A 23134-nucleotide genomic window follows, 5' to 3' on the forward strand; every position below is an offset into this window, starting at 1 on the left:
GGAGGCTTTCTTTTATTTATTTTTTTATTAATTAATTTGATTGCTCAGTATTTGCGCGCCCTGTAATAAGCCGGCATATAACACAGCATGTGATGGAGTCCATGCCTCGTTTTATTAGTTTTTGTTAAATGCTATAAGCTATTTTATTTTGTTTTTATGCTGTTTAATTAAAAATAACAAATCCATCTTTTAAGAATTTGCTTTAATCTTAAAATTGATATGTAAGCAAAACCCAGATCATGAATTCGAAAGTAAAAGTGAAAAGCATCCTAAGACATTCCAATAGCGGAAATCCCGTTCTCAAAATTGAAATCACAAATAATACTAATGAAAAAGAACGGGTTGAATGTTAACTACGTTTCCATAAAACTATAAATTATGACAACAGACAAACTATTTATCAGATTAATCCCATGTTGTAGCAAAAAATAAATAAAAAGGAAACCAAAGCATATGCACGTGCGACCAACTGAGAGCATTATGCCGCGTTCCAGGCATCCCGTTACCCGTGTTTTTCTAAACTTCTACCCGTTAAAGTGCACTGGAAAGGCAGTCAAACCCGTGAATTCCCACCCGTGAACTCGTACTAGATTGACGTACTCCCAGTTCCGAATTTAGGACAATATAACGTTGCAATCAAATTAATATAAAATAATAAATGCTTGGCGTGACTTGCCTGGAACGCTACAAAGTCCTGAGTCGTGGTTGGAAGACGTGATTTACGAGCTCAAAATCCTGCATGGCACGCAGCATTAGTGTGTATCTTGTCGCAAAATGTGGCGAAAAGTCCTACACAAGGGGAATAGTGTGATTAAGGTGTGTACATGTCTTCCATAATGCGACTTAAATAGGAATACTCCACCTGTCTTAATTTGATTTGTGTTTACTCCGATTATGACCTTAGTCGGATTAAATTAAACAAAAATATCAGTTTACATGGTTGCTTCTTAATCAGAGTATTGTCTAAATCGCGTTAAAATCGGAATATTGTTGTCCATGTAAACGTACTCACTGTCTTTATCGCTCATGAGCTAATTCCAGCAGCATCGCTGCTCTGTGCTCTGATCGAAGTTGGTAGGTGTGGACTTCACTTATTATACTTCTTCCTAGTAAATTTTGTAATAATATCCATCCATTTTCCCCCCATAAAATTAAAGTGATTCAGGAAAGGGGGCTCTTAAGCTTTAAAATGACAAAATACATGGGTAAACCCCTGCTTTTTAAGCATACACCTAACATTTGCTGTCATGACTGGAATACACTTTCTTATTCTGAGTTGTATTTAGATGGATCTATCTGGCATTACACAAAGAATATGTTCCGCCAACTGAAACCAAAGGGGTGTGACGGTCAAATATACGAAATATCTATCAAAATCCTATCTTTTATTGTGTTTTCATTACACCGTTATCACCAATAAATCTATTAAATGACGACAGAGCTTCTTGGATGTACATTCAACCCATCAATCATGTCTAGCAACCATCTGCCAACAGATTATCCAGGAAAAAAAAAAGACAGTTATCCACTAGATAAAAACACAAGACCAAACCTGTTACAAACAAGTTGCTTTTATTATATTAGCTGGAATACATATAGTCTGCAGTTCAGCCTAAAGAGATGTCTAGCTCCATGCACAATGCTGAAACATGTTAAGCTGAAACATGCACAAATATTACAGTACAAAGGTGTAAGACTGAAACACTGTGTTATTGCTGACACTGAGAGGCTGAATACAATGAGCATGTTCACCTGTGTCCTCACCGAAGGTTCACTCAATACCAACATCTGCTTGATCAGAAGTTCTCAACTTCAGTCTCCCTTTTTTTTATTAAACCATGCAGGCCTGTAGTTATACGTGTAGACAGTGTAAGCAAATATCAGTTACTGTGTGTTACAGCATGTTTGCGTATGAGTGTTTAAGGCCTGAAATCTGTCTTTGGCAGCGCTTTTAATACGGCACAGGAGATGAATGAACCCTGAATGAACAGAAGGGAAACCCACAGTCTGAGCGGTTAATAAAAGATGAGAACAGTACAGAACTGAACCATACTGAGCCCCTGGCTCAACATAGCCATCTTACTCCACCCAAACACTTCCCTTAGAATGAACGAGAAAAAGCTAAAGCTGGTGAATTAACACTTTGAACGGCGTCTGCTAACTGTAATAGTTCATACAATTGAATAAAACATAATATTGAAATTAATAATGGAAAAAAACACTCTCCAGGAGCCCAATAAGGTACACATCTACACAAACATGGGAAAAAAAATGTATATTTCAAACATGGCCCACTTTACAAAATTACAAGATACTTTTAAATAAAACCTATCGGATTGTAGTTCAAAAAGCGGATAAAGAAGGAAAAGCTTGACGACAGAAATATTTACCCTTTTAATTATGTTCGATAATGCTTGCTAAGCTGTTCATTTCTTTGTAAACTACAAAAATATCTTGGAATGATTTTTGGCACATTACGTGTCAACTGAAAGACAATACAGAGCACTTGGCCTCTGACACAAACGAAAATAAAACACTTCGCAGTCTATACAAATATAGCGGACAGTCTGTTTCTCAAACCCCCCCAAAAAATACAAGATCTGTCACAGTTGCTGCAGGTCAACTTATTATTCTGTCGTTTTGGCCAGTGCACACTTACGTACATATATACACATCTTTGCCGGCTGTACATTCTGTGTTACAAAAAAAGGGGAAATTAGAAAATGAAAATAGTTAAGTGCTGGTTAAGTGCAGTGATATCTCTGACACCGTGATCTGTTTTTGACCTTTCAGGGCCTTCGAAATGTCTCTTCTGTACATTCAATATTACTTTATTGCTTACAAATGACATCTATAAAATAATTACAACTGCTTTCCTCAATAAGGCTTAGAAAATTGTTACTTAAATGATTAAAAACCATTCCAGGTTTGACCCCCTAAATATACACGAAAGTGATGTAGACGGGAAAACCTTGACGTAGAAAGAATATTTTCATGATTTAGTTGTTTCAAATGTGAAACTATATAACCTTTGATCTGTGTAATCGAAGCTCCCAGCCATTATTTCCACAGAGAGCTAAAGACAGAAGTGGAGGAATGAAAATCAGAGACATGTGTTAGATGACTTCTAAGGGCGAACGGCACACTGACACATTAGTAAATGGGGAAGAATTCCTTGAGAATTGCGGTTTCGCTCGGCCTCTTTAAAAAGAGCTCTTTCAGAAACTTTGGACTGTCTTGTGAACGCATAAAAACTACGGTTTCCGACAGCTGTGGTTGCGCGCCGAAGCCACAGAGCAGCCGAGAGACCTTTGCCTGGCCAGGGGGTTGGGAAGGAAAGAGCCTGCTGGTATTTCCAGTACAGACTCGCACTATATCATCACATCGATTTGGGTCATGCTGCAGTTTTAGGATCACGTTTGCAAGCTTTAAACAGCCACGTATTTATTATAAAGGGTTTTACAAGTTAATACCTAAAACTATTTGTGCAAGTTGAGAAATGCCTCAAACTCCTGGTTCTTCTTGGTACCAGACATGGACGAGCTGAGCTGAATGTTCACCCTCTCTGCTTCCGCTTTTGCCGTTTTCGCTGCCAGCTGGTCTCACTTCCTCCCTCAGAAGTTATAAGCCCATCAAATGCAGCGCCGACCTCCGACCCGCAACCAACCTGAGGGTCGTATATCAGCCACTGCTTTAGCCAGCTAATAAAATGGCTTTAGGGACCGGCAGCTTGGATTACAGCAGCCCAGAGCGCTAAGGTATTCTGGGAAAGCAAGGGCATGAGATACAGGAACCGGCATGTTCGCTTTAGCTCAAGACCCCTGAACAGGAAGTAGAGGTGAAGTCTGGGGAATGCATTTGGAAAGACACATGTTTGGGTTTACGCTGCTGAAGAAAGCAGACAACTGAATTTGTGAAGTACAAAGCCAAACCATTGCCCTAGTCAAATTAGTTATTGAAAACTTTCAGAAATTGATAAAATTTATTTATATATATATATATATATATGATAAATGCTGTATGGGAGCTTTGGGGTGTAGAAAATGAAGTAAAATCAATTTTTTTAGTGCTGTCAAACAATTAATCGCATCCAAAGTAAATGCTTTTGTTTACATAATGTATGTGTGTATACTATATGTATTGTGTATAATATATATATTTATTATGTATATAAATAAACAATTCAGACTTTCTTTTTCTCAGTTGCGAGTTTACATACTGCAATTCTGAGTTTATATCTCACAATTCTGACTTTATAGCACAGATTTGTGAATTATAAAGTCAGAATTGTAAGATAAACTCGCAGTTGTTCGAAAATAGCCTTTTCCCCCTCAAAATTGCACTTCATAACTCGTAATTGCGAGTTTATATGAAGAATTGCGAGATATAAACACGATATTCTGATTTGTTTTCCAATTCTGACTTTATAGCACAGATTTGTGAATTACAAAGTCAGAATTGTCAGATAAACTCGCAGTTATAAGAAAATAGCCTTTCCACCCCGCAAAATTGGACTTTATAACTCGTAATTGCAAGTTTGTATCAAGAATTGTGAGTTTATATTTTGAAATTCTCACTTTATTGCAATTTCAAATTTATATACCGGGAGTTTATATCCAATGAATAAATATTGCAAGTTTAAATCATGCAATTCTGAGAACGTTTGAATTGTGAGAAAAAAGTCGACTTTATATCCCACAAATCTGACTTTATAACTCGTAATAGCGAGTTTTTATTGTGCAATTCTGAGAAAAAGTCAGAATTGTCAGTTCAAATCACATAAAGAGAAAGTTAAAATTGCAAGAAAAGTCAACTTTATATCCCGCAATTCTGACTTAACTCACAATTGCGAATTTACATCAAAATTGCAAGTTTATATCTTGAAATTCTTTATCGCAATGTCAAATTCATATCTCCTGAGTTTATATCAAAGGTATATATACTGCAACTTTATATCACGCAATTCTGAGAACTACGAGATATACACTCGCAATTGTGAGGCATAAAGACAGAATTGTGAGATACAAACTCGATATTCAGATTTTTTTTTTTTCCAATTCTGATTTTATAACTCGTAATTGCGCGTTTATATCATACAATTCTGAGAAAAGGTCGGAATTACGAGTTTAAATCACACAATTCTGGGACAGTTTGAATTACGAGAAAAAAAAAATCGACTTTATATCCCGCAATTCTCACTTTATAACTCGCAATTGCGAGTTTATATCTTGAAATTCTCATTTTATCGCAATTTCAAAATTATATCTTGTGCGTTTATATCATGAGTTTATATCAAATTTATACATATTGCGACTTTATATCACGCAATTCTAAACGAAAATCCAATTCTGACTTTGTAACTCAATCGTTTTCTCAGGAAAAGTCAGAATTGTGAGATTCAATAAAAAGTTTCACGCCCAAAAAGTCTGAGTTATTGAAAACTTTAGGAAATTATACTACAAATGCTGTATGAGCAGCATGAGGTGTAGAAAATGAAGTCTGTTTTAAGTTGGATGGAAAAATTATTACATTTTATAGTGCTGTCAAACAATTAATTGCGATTAATCGCATCCAAAGTAAAAGCTTTTGTTTACATAATATATATGTGTATACTATATTTATTTTGTATACTGAATATTTATTATGTATATAAATACACACACATACAGTATATATTTTAAAACTATTTGTCTATATGTATCTATTTATATTCATTAAATGTATACATGCATGTGTGTATACAGCACACACCTATTATGTAAACAAAAACCTTAATTTTGTATGCGATTAATCGCGATCAATCATTTGACAGCACTTTTTTTGCTATTAAGCCACATCAGTGATCCATTTCTGAGGTATAATCCAAACCAAAGCTGTAAAAACAATATTTATACATCAGAAATGACTTCTTTTCAAAAGGATCTAGTCTGTTTTTTACTTTATAAGACTGTTTTAATGATTTAAGTGCAATTACAAATTCATTCGAATGACTTAAATAAAATGGATAAATCGATAGACAAACAAAATTTCCACTCGTGGATCAAAGCAAAGGGATGAATGACTACACAGATGATTCACAGAAGCACATGAAACCAGAACGAAGCAAAACTGAGCGTGACGGTGAGGCGTGGACTTTTTAAAGCTGTAATAACCAAATAAGATGCTGAGAAGAAAGCAAACTGCCCATCTAAACATCAACTCCCAGAACATTACATGTACAGCATTCGATTAAAACAAACTCAAATATAAAACATCCCACATTCCAGTGACATTGGAGACTGAGATCATCTGGCGGGCCGAGGGATAATGGACCCTTCGTCGTCATCGTCGGGTTCAATCACGGTATTGGATAAGAGAGATATTAATACACACAGACACTTCAGAGTAGCGTTCAAGGACAAGAGGGAATTGAGTCTGAACTGGAGTCGGCACTGGAATTCAAAACCTAATAGAAACAGTACAAGACATTTCAACTGCAGCAGCTCTATTCAATAATATTTCAACAAGTACTGACCGCACGAGGACAAAGTGGTGGCCATTCCCAAGCTTTCAACGATGAGGCCGATTATCCAGGCACAGGCATTCCTAACTTAAGCATTCTGGATCTTCTGTGGCGTCATGCTAGCCACCCTCAAGGCTCAACAAGCTCTACGGCTGAAATAGCTGAAAACACGACCCATCTAGGGGTTTTTTTTTAGACTGACTCGGACCAGCAGAATCCTTTACGCTGGCACGACGAGTGTTCGGATTGATGTCTTTCTGTGCAAAGTTTGCGAGTAGAGTCAGAGCGGCTGCAAGGAGTCCACTCTGAAAATCCTCCATAAATGTCCAGCATTTGGGTTATCCAGATGGACGAGATCACATCGAGATGAGCTCTAGATGATTGGATTCTTCTCCAGTTGGCTTGGAAGCCAAAGCCAACGTCCCTTCAGAGCTACTGAGACAGGGAAGGGTCAACATGCAGATGCATTTCCCAGATTTTTGGTGTTGGTGGTCCTGCGTTCGCTATTTTAAATCCAGTTAAAGAAGATGAAGGAATTAAACAAACTAGTAACAGAATAGAGTTCAATCGACATGATCAGATACAAGGAGCAAATTACAATCGAAATCAAACTTGGACACGAAAAGCTGGGCTTATGTACATGAACGTATACTGAAGACTTAGCGTGTGGTTGACTACTGGCTCTATGTGTGAATGAATTACACCTGTGTTTAATAATCCCAATGAATTTCTGAATTAATCACCATTCAGAAAAAAGGCTTTCGAAAAGCCACAAGCTGTAACTTGCTCCTTGTGAAAATAACACATGAAACTTAAGTTTGGACATCTACCAGGACCTGTGGCATCAGAGAGGTTTGTGTGGGGCTCATAAATGACTCTGAGCCCCTTTCACATCCTCCAAATGCCAAAAAAAGTCACATGTCTGCACCTCTCCCTTGTCACATCTGACGACTTTAATACACTACGAGGAGCAGAAGAGGATTTATTGCTGTGACTTCTGTTCCCAAAGCGACAGTTGGAAGATGGTGGATTCTTACAGGTGTGGTTGATGTAAAAGTACAACGAGGAGGTTCCCAGGAGTCACCGCCTGGAAATCTGATCATCTGATGGGTCTTTAAAAGATATGGTGGAACTGAAGAGATGAGATGGAGCTTCGTTCCTTGAGGACAAGAGCCGCTTTGAGATGTAAGAACTGAGGCAATAAAAACACACGAGGATACTTTAGGTCAGGACTCATTATCATGTGAGTAATTAGCTTCTAGGTTGTTTTAATTAAACATAACCCAGAATTCTCTATGGTGTCTAGCTTTAGAGAAGCAGGGCCCTATGAAATCCTCCAAATCGCAAATTTCGTTTTTTTTTTTTCCATTTCCATTTTTGTAGACATGCAAAAAGCATGTCTAATTAATTCAAATCATGACAATTTAACAGCAGTTGGATTGTTTTAATTAAGCTTAACCCAGAATCCTCTATGGTGTCTAGCTTTAGAGAAGCAGGGCCCTACGAAATCCTCCAAATCGCACATTTTTATTTTTGCAAAAACATGTTTTTGCAAAAAGCATGTCTAATTAATTGAAATCATGAAACTAGGACAATTTAACAGCAGTTTGTTTTTTAAGGCCCTATGAAATACATTTTATTTTATTTTATTCTCAAACTCATTACAATGCGAGTAATTAGGTTCTGTATTGTTTTAATTTTTACAGACATACAAAAAGCATGTCTAATTAATTGAAATCATGAGACTTAGACAATTTAACAGCAATTTATTAAAAATGTAACAAAACTTAAATTTTGAAGGCCCTATGAAAAACACATTATAATGCAAGTAATTAGGTTCTGAACTGTTTAAATTAAACTTAACCCAGAATTCTCTATGGTGTCTAGCTTAGAGAAGCAGGGCCCTATGAAATCCTCCAAATCACAATTTTTTATTTATTTTTTTTTGTAGAAAAAAGCATGTCTAATTAATTGAAATAACATCTATTTATTAAAAATGTCAAATATTTATTAAAAAAATTAATTTGTAAGGCCCTATGAAATACATTTTATTATTATTTTTTTTCCTCAAACTCAGTTTTTTTTAACCAAATTCTACTTTTCATTAATTTTCTGGACTCCATTTTAATAGTTTCATAAAGCATCTCTAATTAATTACAAAAATTGTATAAAAACTTATTTTATTTATTTCTTGTTGTTTAATAAATCCTAAAATAAGAATAAGAATAGAATAATAAGAATTTTTTATTAGTAGTAGTACTATCATTGCATTAAAAAGTCATTATATATTTCTGTCACAGTTTCTTCAAGTTAGACCAAACTTTTATATTGACAGTTTGCTGTGAAGACTTGTAAGTTTCAGTTTGGTTTATAATGTGACAACAGTTTTTCTCAAAAGAAATGACTCTCAGAGATTGTTTATGTTCATGTACTCATATACTGAGGCGGCAGAGGCTGAAAACACCGCCAATGTCACACGTGCTTCAGTAACTGTGAGTCTGCACCATTTTTTTTCACACAGAGACACGCAGAACATACAGGATTTGTATTTAAAAAGTATTTTTTGCATCTTTAATTTTGATTTAAGTGTACTGACCTACTTTTGATTTATTCATCCAAAATTTGGCAAATTGCATAACATTCAGTGTTACACAGTAAATTCCATTTTTATGTCTGAATTCCATGATTTTGTCTGCGATTTCTGCATTGTGGAAATCATAGGGCTCTAGATAAGTTTAACAGAATGTTATAAAAAAAACACATACCTCTAGTTGGAAATGTGGGTATTCTGGGTCAGTTGTCCTGGTGTCGATTTGACCACGGACGGCTTCCATCAGCTGTGCGGTTCCTATTAGACCAAGCTCCACGACTCCCTGACCTATCGTACAGGTCCACATCACCTGCTGGCTGCCTTCGCCATAAAGACGGAGCGGTTTCTCGATCATCTGCAGACTGGGAAGAAAACAAGCATACAACAAATGTGATACAGTACACTAATGATTTCAATTGGTTTATTTATCCACCAAATTCTGTCATGTTCTGAAGGGTTATAGGCTTGTCAACAATCACATAATTGCCTGACTGTGAAATGTCAATGTTACTGTATGCAATATGACTGATTGGTGAATTGTGAAGATAAAATTCCTCTATTTGACTGAATTTAAAGCAAATAAAGAAATGCTATGAATTGCAAATTATATTTCTCCCTTAAGAGTTTAGTAATATATTTTACAATATTTTTTTTTTTACCAGTGACTTTTTCGACTCAGTTGTGATTAAGATTCACAGATTGACAAAGAACATTTTCTAGTAGATATACACTACTAGTCAAATTTTTTTTATGTTTTTAAAGAAGTCTTTTCTGCTCACAAAGCCTGCATTTGTTTGATCCAAAGTACAGCATGACACAGGCTTCTCTCAAAAGATAATAAGACAATGTACAAGAGGCATCATTGTGGAAAAAAAAAATATTACTCATGTTTTATTTACATTTGAACAAAAAGTGGCATGTCCAAAATTATTCATACCCTTCTCAATAATCAATAGAAAAGCCTTTATTGGCTATTACAGCAATCAAACGCTTCCTATAATTGCTGACCAGCTTTTTGCATGTCTCCACTGGTATTTTTGCCCATTCATCTTTAGCGATGAGCTCCAACTCTTTCAGGTTGGAGGGTGTCTTTGCCATCACCCTGATCTTTATCTCCCTCCACAGATTTTCAATTGGATTTAAGTCAGGACTCTGGCTGAGCCACTGCAAAATGTTAATGTTTTTATCTGCTAACCATTTCTTCACCACTTCTGCTGTGTGTTTTGGGTCGTTGTCGTGCTGAAATGTCCACTGGTGCCCAAGGCCAAGTTTCTCTGGAGACTGCCTGTTGTTGTTGATGAGAATTTTGATGTATTGATCCTTTTTCATGGTGCCGTTTACTGTGATTAGGTTCCCTGGTCTACTGGCAGAAAAACACCCCCAAAACATTAGGTTCCCACCACCATGTTTGACAGTGGGGATGGTGTTCTTATGGTTGAAGGCTTTTCCTTTTTTATGCCAAATGAAGGCTACATCATTGTGGCCAAACAATTCAATTTTTGTTTCATCCGACCATAAAACAAACGTCTTCTTCTTTGTCCAGATGAGCATTTGCAAAGGCCAAGTGGTGTCCTCCTTGGTCTGCGTCCGTGGAACCCAGCGGTGTGCGGTGTCCGTTGGACTGTCTGCCTTGAGATGTTGCCACCAGCAGAGCCCAGATTCATCAGGATGGCCTTGGTGGTGATCCTTGGATTCTTTTTTTACCTCTCTCACTATCCTCCTGGCCAGCACAGGTGTCACTTTTGGCTTCCGACCACGTCCTCTGAGATTTTTCAAAGTGCAGAACGTCTTGTATTTTTTAATAATACTTTGCATTGTAACCACTGGAAGTTCAAAACATTTAGATATGGTCTTATAACCCTTTCCTGAATTTCTGTTTTTCATCTGTTGAGTTGATTAAAACAGCTGTTCCCAATGAATCAGGGTAATTAGGATGCTTTAGAACAGCTTGGACTATTTAGAATGGTATAGAACTTTGGATTTTCCCATAGACTGTGACAGTTTGCAAAGGGTATGAATAATTTTGGACATGCCACTTTTTGTTCAAATGTAAATAAAAGCTGAGAAATATTTTTTTTCCTCAAGGATGCCTCTTGTACATCATCTTATTATCTTTTGGGAGAAGCTCGTTTCATTTACGCCCGTTTCATTTACAAAAAAAAAAACTTGCTGATTGAATAAAAGTTACTAAGTCAGAATTTGCAAGAGGTATGGATAATTTCAGCTTGACTGTACCTTCGGATGTTTACTCGTGTTAATTTAATGCTGTAACTATCAAAGCGGAGGACGCTATCAGTTTACGATCTGCCGCTTCTCTTGAACTGAGGTGCATCAACAACAAAAGTAACAAATCACAAAATTACAATGTTCCGTTCATTAACTTAAAACATGCTAGACTAATCGATACTTGGGATTTACGAATCAATACAGTTTCGTAAAAACAAGAAACGATTAAAATCGAGAAATCAATATTTTTACCCAGCCCTAGTGTGAACTAAGCAAGGGCCTAAAGAGAACCATTTGAAACATTACATTTAAACAATCCTAATTTAATTAAAAACGTCACTGAAAGAATTCTTCATTTTTGTCCAGACCAAACACTTATCAGACACGTCAGAGGAGAGAAACTGCTCAGACCACAGAACAAGTCCTAATATAGAACAACCATTGTCTCTTTTCTTTACCATGAAGGTGGAGACTTTACACAGCCAACCAAATGGTTTATGACGTCAGTTATAAAAAGTTCCCAAATGAGGCAGCAGGATATGCCACACACTGCTGTGGAATTTCGAACACAGCAGACAGATGCTAATTGTCCATAATAGGGCTTGAGGCCTGCTGGGATACGAGAGGTGGGTGTACAGGAAACCAGTCACGATGCATCGGCTGCCAAATGGGCAGGCGCAACCTTGCAACTTCCTGTGTCACTCAGGAAGGGGCAACTAGGGTGGAAACGACCCAAGCACAATCTTACAGAAAGATGTCATGACGGAATGGGTTCCATGTAAATCCATGATACAGGAAGTATTAGTAGTGACTGCTGAAACGGCAATTTTCTTTTTTATTAAAAATTTCATGTACTCAGTACTGAGAGCAGAACATTTAGTGCTTCTTTTTTCTTCACTTAGTTGAAAGTGTCTTCATTAAGAAATATTGAAGTGAAGGAATCACAGATACAAGCCCAATAATTCACAAGGTGACTTTGTCCAAACAAGCTGTTAAAATATTTTAAAAATCACACTACACAGATGCCATTAACCACATTATATAAGCAAAGTGTCATATTAATAAGCAGCCAATGGTTGCCTGCTTCTAAGCACAACTGTCCCATATTAACTTCCAGGAAAAAAAACACACACTCACAACAAACCTGTGATCAAAATTCCTCCATAAATCACTCCAGATTTGTGTATTTTTATACACAGGGATGAAAAGTCATTCCAGCTCTAAACATAACACGACATCTGGTCGACCAGGATTACTTTACTTTATTCTGCTCTCCACACAGGAGGAGTATTAATGACTTTAGCACATATATTTGACTCACATAGGCTTTGTGTCAGAGACATGAAACGGATGACCTTGATCCATGAGGACAGTCCTGGACACGTGGCTTCATTAATAATGGAGGGGATAAAACCTCTGCCCCTGTCAGCACAACGACACCACATCAATGATGGACGGATTGAATCTCCATCTAATCACTGTGGTATTGATCTTATACAAGACACAGTCTCTGTCTGAAGGTTTAAATAAAGACATCCATGCTCAAACTATTTCACTGATACACCGAGATAAAAAAAGGAACCACAGCTCTAGAGAAATAAATAGAAATAATGCAATCAACAATTCAATACTGCATCGACAGCTGTGACCGCAATTCATTTAGCAGGTCTGTTTTGTTAGCTGAAGTCTGACGAGTTTTACAATGCAACTCGTAATCATCTATAAACAGCTAAAAACAGAGCAGTTTATAAGGCTTCTTCATTTAAACATTGATTCTGTTGTGTGTGTCACAATCATAGTTGATAACCCTGAGTGAGGTATTTATTGAGATGATTATCCTAAATTCAGGGTTAAAAAAAAGAATCACATGAGTTGGAGATAAAGTTGAATGCATGCCTGACCATGGCTGATTAGATAAATCCTTCCTAATGGACTCCAGATTAAGTGGGAATGGATGGAGATTGCTTTCAATCAGTTGATGAAGCCCGCTAGACTGAGAATATGTAGATGCTTCTTTGACTATGGCATTTCCATGTTATTTTTTGCTTATATACACTGCCGGTCAAAAGTTTGTGATCAGTGAGATTGTTATTGTATTTTAAATACGTTTCCAAAGCTGCATTTATTTGATAAAAAATACAGAAAAAAAATTAGTATTGTGAAATATTATTATGATATAAATCAACGTTCTAATTTATGAGCTGATTTTTTCAGCATCATTACTCCAGTTATCAGTGTCACATTAACCTTCAGAAATCATTCTAATGTACTGTTTTATTATCCTTGCTGGAAAAATTTGTGTTGCTTAATATTTTTTGGAACCTGTGATACTTTTTTCAGGATTTTTGATGAATAAAATTTAAAAAGAACAGCATTTATTTAAAATAGAAATATTTTCTAACAATATACACTACTGTTCAAAAGTTTGGGGTCAGTAAATTTGTATTCTTCCTTCTTTTGAAAAAAAATTATTACTTCTATTCAGCAAGGATATGTTAAACTGATAAAAACGTGATACCAAAGACTTACATTGTTAGAAAAGATTTATATTTTGAATAAATGCTGCTCTTTTAAACTATTTATTCATCAAAGAATAATGAAAAAAGTATCACAGGTTCCAAAAAAATGATTGGTAGCACAACTGTTGCCATCATAGATGACTTTAATAATAAATTAGAATGATTTCTAAAGGATCATGTGACGCTTAAGACTGGAGTAACAGCTGATAAAAATTCAGCTTTGTATCACAGGAAAAAAATAAAAATAAATAATGTATATTAAAATAGAAACCATTATTTCATACTGTAATAACATTTTTCTGCATTTTTGATCAAATAAATGCAGTCTTGATGAGCATAAGAGATTTCTTTAAAAAACATTGCAAGTCTTACTGATCCCCAAACTTTTGAGTGGCAGTGTATATGCTACTTTTACATTAATTTATAGATTGTTTTAGCCTTGACCCAGACTCAGACTTTCAGTCTTTAACTATGAAAATCCTTTATAAAATAATATTACATATGTTAAAAATAATATTTCTTTAAACAAAGAGTGAAACTGTAATAAAAACTAGGGCCGTCAAATGCTTATGATTAATCACATTCAAAATATACATACTTCGTATGTATGTTGTATGTACGTATTCTGCAGCCTGTCTCATTTAATTTTAAAACATCAATGAAACTGAGCATACGTGTCAAATCTGTGTCATGTTCAACAGTGGCAGCTCTTAGAGTGATAGCAGCCAAAAAAACCTAATAATCCAGGTGATGTGATGTCTATTAACCAAAGAGCAACAGAAAAAAGAGGAAACCAATAAAATCATCAACTTTGGTAGCTTAAAGGATTCATCTATATTTAATTTAGTGTTTAGTTTTGACAACTTTATTCAATTTCTGTATATTTTCTACTTGCTGAAGAGCACAGGTAAATGACAGGTTTATTTGAAGATTGTTTTAAGTTCACTTAAATTAGAAGCTGTTATTTTTAAAGTCTAATAATGGTTAAAATTGATAGCTCTCAATTATACTGTAATGTTGAATGGCTATAATCAATAGTTAAATATTAGGAAAATATAAATTTCCTAGAGACATCAGTAATACTCGTATTGGTGGTACTCACCTTTAGCCATAAAAAAAATTAACAAACATTGAAAATACTATCTTTACGTTTACATTAATGTGAAGGTTGAATGTGAAATTATTGCAATATAAAAGCATGTTTAAAAATGAATGTTAATCACGATTAATCGTGAATAATTTCAGAAAAGTGTGACTATTTTTTTTTATCGATTGACAGCACTAATATAAATATAATTTTTTCTTAAAAAATATACATGCACGTGTGTATTTATATTTGAATATACACAGTACACACACACACATATGCTATGTAAACTACATAAACTTTTATTTCAGATGCGATTAACTGCGATTAATCGTTTGACAACCCTATAAAAAAATGAAACTGTCAATCTTTACACAATGAAGTATAAAAATATTGTTCTGTTATGTGTATTTAGTATACATAATGCTAGCTATAGCCTTAGAAAAACACAAAGGAGTGAGTTATTTTATTCTAAAAATATAAAAAAAAATCATGGCTGAACTTAATGAAGTCAATTTTTTTTTTGTGACGTTTAAGTATACGCAGTTGGACATTAGAAAAATAAAACAAAGTCCTGAAAGAGTTATTTTTTACATGTCCACAGTGCAAAAAAATGCACATGATTTAAAAAAAGTCAGTGTATAAACATATCTTTATTTTCTGCACCTTTTTCCTCTTTCAATTTTAAAGGTTTATGGTACAAATCACCGTTTGCTTCTACAGATGCTTTAAAGCTGAAAGAGATAAAAGATTAATGACTGAGAATCCCCGACAGAGAGAAATAAGAGGAAATGAATGATTGCGTGATCACAATAGCAGTATATTAACTTACAGCTGCAATGACAGCATGAAGAACCATCTGTAGTACAAAGAAAACTAACCCTCACTGAGTGATAGAGAGACGAGCGCAAGACAAACGATCTGACCTCTGGTTATGCAAGTGCTAGAATGTACTCGAGCATTAATCTTTCAGCTTTCTCAGATAAACGAACAGGCATTTACCATCCATCAGAGCTACGGACAAAGAAAACAAACATGGCATGAAATAGAACGTGAGAAAGAGAGATGGAAGAAAAAGGGGCAGGTTTTGTGTTTTTGAAGTCGTGTGCCAGAAAGGGGCCATGTTTGAAGGCCATCTCAGTGATTTAATTAGGTCTTTGTGGGTAAATTTGTGGGCTGGGCTGTTTGAGATGTTTAATGAGAGGATGATGGTAATTGGTGCACTGATAGGATGCAGCTCTATTCTCTTACTTGTGTTCCCAGTAAGTGAAAAAGGCTAAAAGCTGGTGAAAAGCACCCGCTTTCCCTGTTTTGTTTTGACTGCTGGGGTGACGCCAGACTCAAATTGGTTTAGCTGCCGTGACAAAAACTGCCAGTTGACCTCACTAACAGTTTTGCTAAAAACAAAGGCATGACCTCTGACCGCAAAAATTAAGTTTTGATACATTTATAGTAGTAAATTGACAAAATATCTTTATGGAACATGATCTTTTTTACTTAATATCCTAATGATTTTTGGCATAAAAGAAAAATTGATCATTTTGACCAATACAATGTATTTTTGGCTATTGCTACAAATATACCCACACTACTTAAGACTGGTTTTGTGGTCCAGGGTCACTAATCTAAGTGGACATCTGAACACTACACCCACACTTAATGGTTGACTTCATAAACCTGCTAGTAATAGGCTGGAACTATTAATTAGGAGGTGTCCGTATAATTTTCCCCATTCATGTGGAACATTATAACCACTTTAAAAGAAAGCTAAATTATTAACTTAACAGCAACCAGATCATAAATGTCCATACTCTGCAAATAGTCAAGGGAAAAGCAGGTTTAAACTACTTATATAAACAACAAGTGCATTGTTTATTTATTCATACTTTAGCTTAGTCTCGCATGTACTTAGAATGTATTCAAATGACTGAAGACACAGACTGGCTACAGCAACTGGAAAACAGAGTTTCCTGGTTAGGATTCCATATCAAGAAAAACAGAAGAGAAAAGATACCTCAAGGGCCTATTTTTCTCTTTCAGCAGACGGAGAATGATCTAAAAATACCTCATGCTTACAAAATATCTGTCCTATTCCAGATGTAGAGGATTACAAGAAAGACTTCCAAATAATGAAAAAAAAAAAAAAAACTATTCTGTTGTGTTCCATGGCTAAAGAGTAAAGCATATTAATATTATATCAATAATGAATAATAATAAATAAAATGGTGGCACCAAATTTGTGCACAAACTTGGGAGCTATGGGGATGAGGGGAGGGATAGAACACAAACTAAAATATAGAATAAAAACACAAGGCTGGATTTGAATGATTTGCATAAGCATACTGCTGATTTTAATTTAGTAGGATATTTTATGCTCCTTTCTTTCATTGATTTAAAACCAGAGGTAGGCAAGTTCATTAAAAGGTAGGCAAGGAGTAGGCTTGTTCAGTCTTAAAGAGCCACTGTCCTGCAGAGTTCAGCTTCAACCCTGAAAAAAAAAAAAACTCACCTGCCTATAGTCTTAGTATTTCTGAAGGCATCGATTAGCTTGTTCAAATGTGTTCGATTGGGGTTTGAGCTGAGCTCTGCAGGACTGCGGCTCTCTAGGACTGAACTTGCCTACCCCTAATCTAAACTGACCATGGTGAAAAACAACCATCGGTGAACTGAGCAAATCTCAGATAAACTCTTAAAAACTCTTTAAAAAAAGGTGCTTTAAAAGGTTCTTCACAGCGATGCTATAGAAGAACCATTTTGATTCCACAAAGAACCATTCAGTCAAAGGTTCTTTCTTACCGCTTTGTAATCTGAAGAACCTTCTTTTCGCCACAAAGAACTTTTTGTGAAACAGAAAGGTTCTTTATGGAACCATTTAGACAAATAAGGTTATTCTATGGCATCGTGAAGCGCCTTTATTTTTAAGAATGTAATGCATTTATACTAACAAACTAACAAAAATGTTCTATTTTCTCCAATAAATTTAGCATGGCTATGCTTGTCCAGTCTCTGAACGGAATCTACACTTTTTACTCAATATGCTCAAAAGGTAAATAGTTAGTACTCACCATGGGGTGTTTACGGATTCTTGGTTGAAGTTGCTGAGCACTGACAGGCTCATGTGCAATAGCCCTCTCTGGTGAAGGAGTCTTCTTCTTCCGTCGTCCCAAATCAGGAACTGATGGTGATGCGTTACTGATCCTACGCATGTATGCCTCAACTGGACTTGCTTTACTTCCACAGTTAGCAACAGTGCTGGAGTTTGATGGAGTGTCCAACACTGTAGTTGCCCTATATGCTCTCCAGGTGGTTATAGACTCGCTCTCATCCTCTGAGCCATCTTGCCTTAGTGCTCGAGGAGATTCATCCACAGAAGCTGCCCCACGGCCCTTCCAAGTGCTCCTGACAGTGACGTTTCTCATTTCTGGCAAACTGTCCTCATATGAGTGGTGGTTGTGTTGGGTTCTCCAGTTGGCCACATTAGTGCTGCTACTGCTGCTCTCAAACCCGGACTCAATATCATTGTTCAAATCTGAAGCTTCTGAAGACTGGAGGCTGAAGCTGTTTTGAGATAGGAGGGCTGTCTCCATGGGAGTAGTCTCAAGGTAACTGTGAGGTTCAGAGAAGTCAGCATCACTGTCACTTTGACGTAGAGTGATCTCACTCTTGGGGATGGATATTTCGTAAGGTATAGAGATGCTACCTCTATGCTCACTACTGGGGCCAATGACAATGTTACTTGTGGAGGTGTGCCTTTCCTTGGACGGGGGCTCGCTTGATAAACTACTGCTCCGACTGCTTGTTCGAGAGGAGCTGGGATCATTGGGGTAGAAGGTGATACTGCTGGTCATCTTGCTAGTCAATACTGGCTTAGTGGAGATCTTGGGTTTCCCACTGGTGGTCAAAGGCTCTGTGACTCCCCCTGACATCACTTCCTTTCTGTCACTCTCAACAATGGCTTGCTTGATGATAGCTTTTGACCGGAGTGCTTCACGAGGGCTGCATACCCTGCGGACCTCTATTCCTGAGGTAGTATTATGCGTAGTTTCCTGGGTATCCACTTCCACCGTGAGTGGCCTGTTTTGCTCCTCACTGAAGGGGCCCTTTGAGGAACCATCATAGTAAGAGTCTTGCACCCTTGAGTATCTAGTGCACTTTGATGGTGTTCTTCCACTTGTACTTGACATCAGGGGGTCATTTTGCTCACTTGCTGATCGTCTAGAGCCAATGGATTCCGTTTCAGAGGTTGAGGAGTGACCATCAGAACCATGATCACTCAAAACAGATGGATATACATGGGATCTGTAAGCAGTATAGGAACCATTTGCCTTGGACAGACTCAGCATTGCAGAAGCATCCTGATCTAAACTCTCGGGTTCGGTTAGTCCTTTCTCAGGTGAAGCAATGATAGCAGTACTGGCTGAAATTAAGTGTGACCCATCAGAGTTGTTTGATTCACTATCATTTCCAGGGTACCTGGACAATTTCTCAGTTCGAATCTTATTGCTATCACTGTCAATTTGCTTGACCGATGGCTTCCAAGACTTTTGGTCATTGGCAGCTGGAGGATAGCGACTAAGGACTGAAACTTTCTTACTTTCACTGAGAGAACTTGATGAGGCACTTCCGATTTTGTCATCTTTCTTTCCATCTTTTGTTCCATTATCAGAAGAAATAGTGCTGGAAGCTCCAGTCTTTATACCTTTCCTGACATTATGTGCTGGACTAAGAGTCCTTCGTACAGTCCTTGGGGAGCTTTCTGTGGAGTGACAAAGGTCTTTGTTCCTCTGTTTAGTTTCTCGCCTCTGCTGAGGAGATGCATCTCTGCTTTTGTACTTTGAGGTGACTGGTTCAGAAGCAGGACTCCTGTTTAGTAATTTAGGTTTCTCCTGTCTGAAGCCTCGTACATGAATCTCCTCATTTTCTGCCTTGCCATTCTCCAGGACCTTTGTAGTGCTGGTAATCGCAGAGTTCCCATTACTACTGCTGCAACCATTGAGTTGCATTTTCATCTGCTCAACCTGGTCATGGAGTGCTTGACTACGGTTCCTCTCCTGCTGGTACTTTTCTGTTAGTTCAGCATTCTTGGATTCCATGTTCTTCAAGTCCTCTTCCACTAACTCCATCTGCTTCAAACGATTCTTCAGTCTTTCCACTTCCTGGCTGAGGTCTTTAACCTTATTATCTTCTTGCCCCACCAAGCTATTTTTCTCATTTTCTGACTCATTGCTCAAATCTAGGTCATCTTTATGCTTCAAGTAGTCAAAACTCTTCTTCCTGGCCAGTTTGCATGTAAGGCCAGTTGAGAACTCATCCTCAATTCGAAGATCTCTAGAATCAAATCGGCCGTGGTCTGCTGGGCCTAGTTTGTTTTTCTGACGTTCAAGCTTCTCAGTCAACTTGAGTATGATCTTCTCATCCTCTCTCTGCTTTTCCAGAAGTCTTTTGCGTTCAGTCACAAACGTCTGAGTAAGACTCTTCAGCTTCTCCATCTCTGCAGTAAGTGATTTTTCTGCCTTGTCTAGTCGAGCTTCAGAGCTATCCACTTCCTTGATACGGGCCTTCAAGGCATCAAGCTCTGCTGCAAGCTTTTTGGTCAGGTTTTTCTCCTCATTAAGACTAAGGCACAACTGGGTACAGTCTGACTTGCTTTTACCAAAAGCCTCTTCAAGCTTTTCAAGTTCAGTCATTCTGCGCTGAAGACGCTCGATCTCTACTTTAAGATCCTTGGTAAGTTTCTCTTCCTGATCTAATTTCTCCCTGACCTCACGACAAAGATCCTCCGCTTTTCTGACCTCTTCATCTTTGCCTTCAATTCTGAGCAATCTCTTCCGCATGGTCTCCACATCGGAGAGCAGTGCGGAATTGCTCCCCTCGGCCTGAATGATTTTGTCCTGAATGTCAAGAAGTTCATCTTCGGCTTTCTGTAGTTTGCCTCTGGCCTCTTCAAGCTCGTCCAGACGTCGTCCTAAGCTCTGCAACTTGTGCCTCAGATGGCGATTTGTTGTTTCTGTCATTTTTTCTTTTGTATACTAATCTACTGTGAGGTCTTTATGATTGTTTAATGGAGGGGTACACATTTGTATAGTGGTGTTTTCTAAGTGGTTCCGGGATTCTTAAGAAGAAACCATAAAAGATAGGTCCCTGTTTTCCTCCTACCCTCAGGAGGAAGTTTTAAATACTTTTTATTTCAACCTTGTCTCCACATTCACTGATGATCACCTGCAAGACAAAAAGAAAAAAAAAAGAAAACAAAGCTTGAGTGCCTGTTGTAAAACAAATACAAGCATATATGACAACAAAAAAGAGAGTAATGTCTGTAATTGCTAAGTTGTCTTTCCAAATTTCACACCAACTGAATAATTTACCAAGTACAACTATGGTTTGGGTGCACACATCAATCATAGAGTTAATGACAAAAGCCTGAATACATACTGCATCTGTTCTGCCTCAACCTTCAACCCAACCAACTTTTTGTGATTTTATAAAAAGCCAGTGGAAGGATTAAGCCACCAAGCAAAGGAAGACCTTGGAAGGGGGATGACAAAGGAAAAGGGACATACACTGCTTTGTTGGCCGTCATCACAACTTATGATAATTGCAGCATCGATTTCTTGCTGCACTTCTGCTGACAGCAGCACAACTCACTGACATTGCCCTCTGTCCACGTGCCTGTCTCTATGGCAACCTTTACAGTGACAGCCACCCTTAATCACACCCCCAGGATGCTGAGCAAGATTTAGAACGTTTTACACGCCAAGGACAGTTCTGGCCACAGCAACGCACACTATAAGTAGGACAGTGCTACAGTGCTGGGTTAGCCATTTTTAATTAAAAAATTTGATGCTGTGAGCCACTACCTCTACCACTCAAAATCTCATGTACATACAAAACGACTCAATTAAGTCTACAAACTGTAAGTTGTTGGTAACACTTAATAATAGCTTTCTTTAATAAATCATTAACAAACATTTTGTAATGCTTAACTGATGATCATTAGTTAATATACTCAAATAGCTAAAAACATGAGATAATGTGCTTGTTAAGACCTAATGATTAACAGATAATAATTTCATGTACATAAAAGTTTAATGACATTTGAAATGATTTTTAAATTCTTATGATAATGCACACCCTTGGGGTGTGCTTTGGGTAAGGTTAGGGACAGGTTTGGTGGTATGGGTTTAAGGGTTGGTTAAGGGGTCAATCTGATTGCTATAAGCGAACACAATTCAATCTGTTTATATTACAGTGTTTTACAACATAATAATTGAAGTATTAAAGTATAATGATACATAATAGTATACTATTACAATAAAAACACGTTTTGCACCCAAAATACAATGTGCCTTTAGCAAGCATTTAGCTAAACTTAACTAACCTGTCTTTTTACAAACCTTACTACAGCAGATAAAAAGCAATGGCCAAAAAATGTAATAAATGATGAGTAAATATTTCTAAACATTTACAAATGATGAATAGTTTCCATTTTACACTGGGTACTGCAGAAACATGAACCAATAATTAACAAATGACTTGTAAAGATGTGTAAATAGGGTGAATTCAGGACACATTTCGCCATCAAGTTGACTGCTCATAAAGGTTCATAAACATTTGCAAGGTAATGAATAATGAGTTAATGAACAATGTCAACATGAATAGTTTGTAAAGTGCTTAAAATTAGGCATTTAGCTATTTTTTCACAACATTCGTAAATGTAAAAAAGAGCATTAGGTAATACATAAACTCAAGCTCAGAGACATTTGTTAGCATTCAAAAGTACATAAACTTGCAATCGCATCATTTCTCTAAAAATCTGTAGATTTTTAAAAAGTGCACAATTTTAATGACATTTGTAATCATTTAAATGTACATTAAATAAAGATCTGTTAATTATTACATGAGTAAACAATAACAGGCATATTATCTGACATTTCTGGCTGTGAATATATATTAACTAATAATCTGTTAAGCATTATATAATGTTTGTTAATGATGAAAGTTATAATAAAGTGTTACCCAGTTGTCTGTTTAGTCCTCAGATGTTTGGTAAAACCTCAATCCTTATGAAATATTCCACTAAATACAGTGAATGCACTCACAGTAAGAGCAGGTCCAGAGGCAACAGAGCATTTTATACAACTTAATCTAAAGTGAATTTCAATATGACCGTTCGATTGGCAGGCCCACCAAGATGGAGATGGGCCCAAATG

The 23134-nt window shown here is 36.8% G+C and overlaps 1 protein-coding gene across 1 annotated transcript in view; it reads right to left on the reverse strand.

Annotated features, from left to right (window-relative positions):
• Positions 1 to 1555: 1555 nt before the first annotated feature.
• Positions 1556 to 23134, reverse strand: part of luzp1 (leucine zipper protein 1) — a 72015-nt gene continuing 50436 nt past the window's right edge. The window contains exons 2-4 of the mRNA XM_073826866.1: positions 17990 to 21143; positions 9268 to 9454; positions 1556 to 7694 (exon numbers count right to left, since the gene is read on the reverse strand). Of these exons, the coding sequence (XP_073682967.1) occupies positions 9296 to 9454; positions 17990 to 20938 (3108 nt within the window). The 5' untranslated portion in view covers positions 20939 to 21143 and the 3' untranslated portion in view covers positions 1556 to 7694; positions 9268 to 9295. The remainder of the gene's footprint in view (positions 7695 to 9267; positions 9455 to 17989; positions 21144 to 23134) is intronic.

The sequence above is a fragment of the Garra rufa genome, chromosome 21 (assembly GCF_049309525.1).
Source record: "Garra rufa chromosome 21, GarRuf1.0, whole genome shotgun sequence".
Classification (NCBI taxonomy): Eukaryota; Metazoa; Chordata; class Actinopteri; order Cypriniformes; family Cyprinidae; genus Garra; species Garra rufa.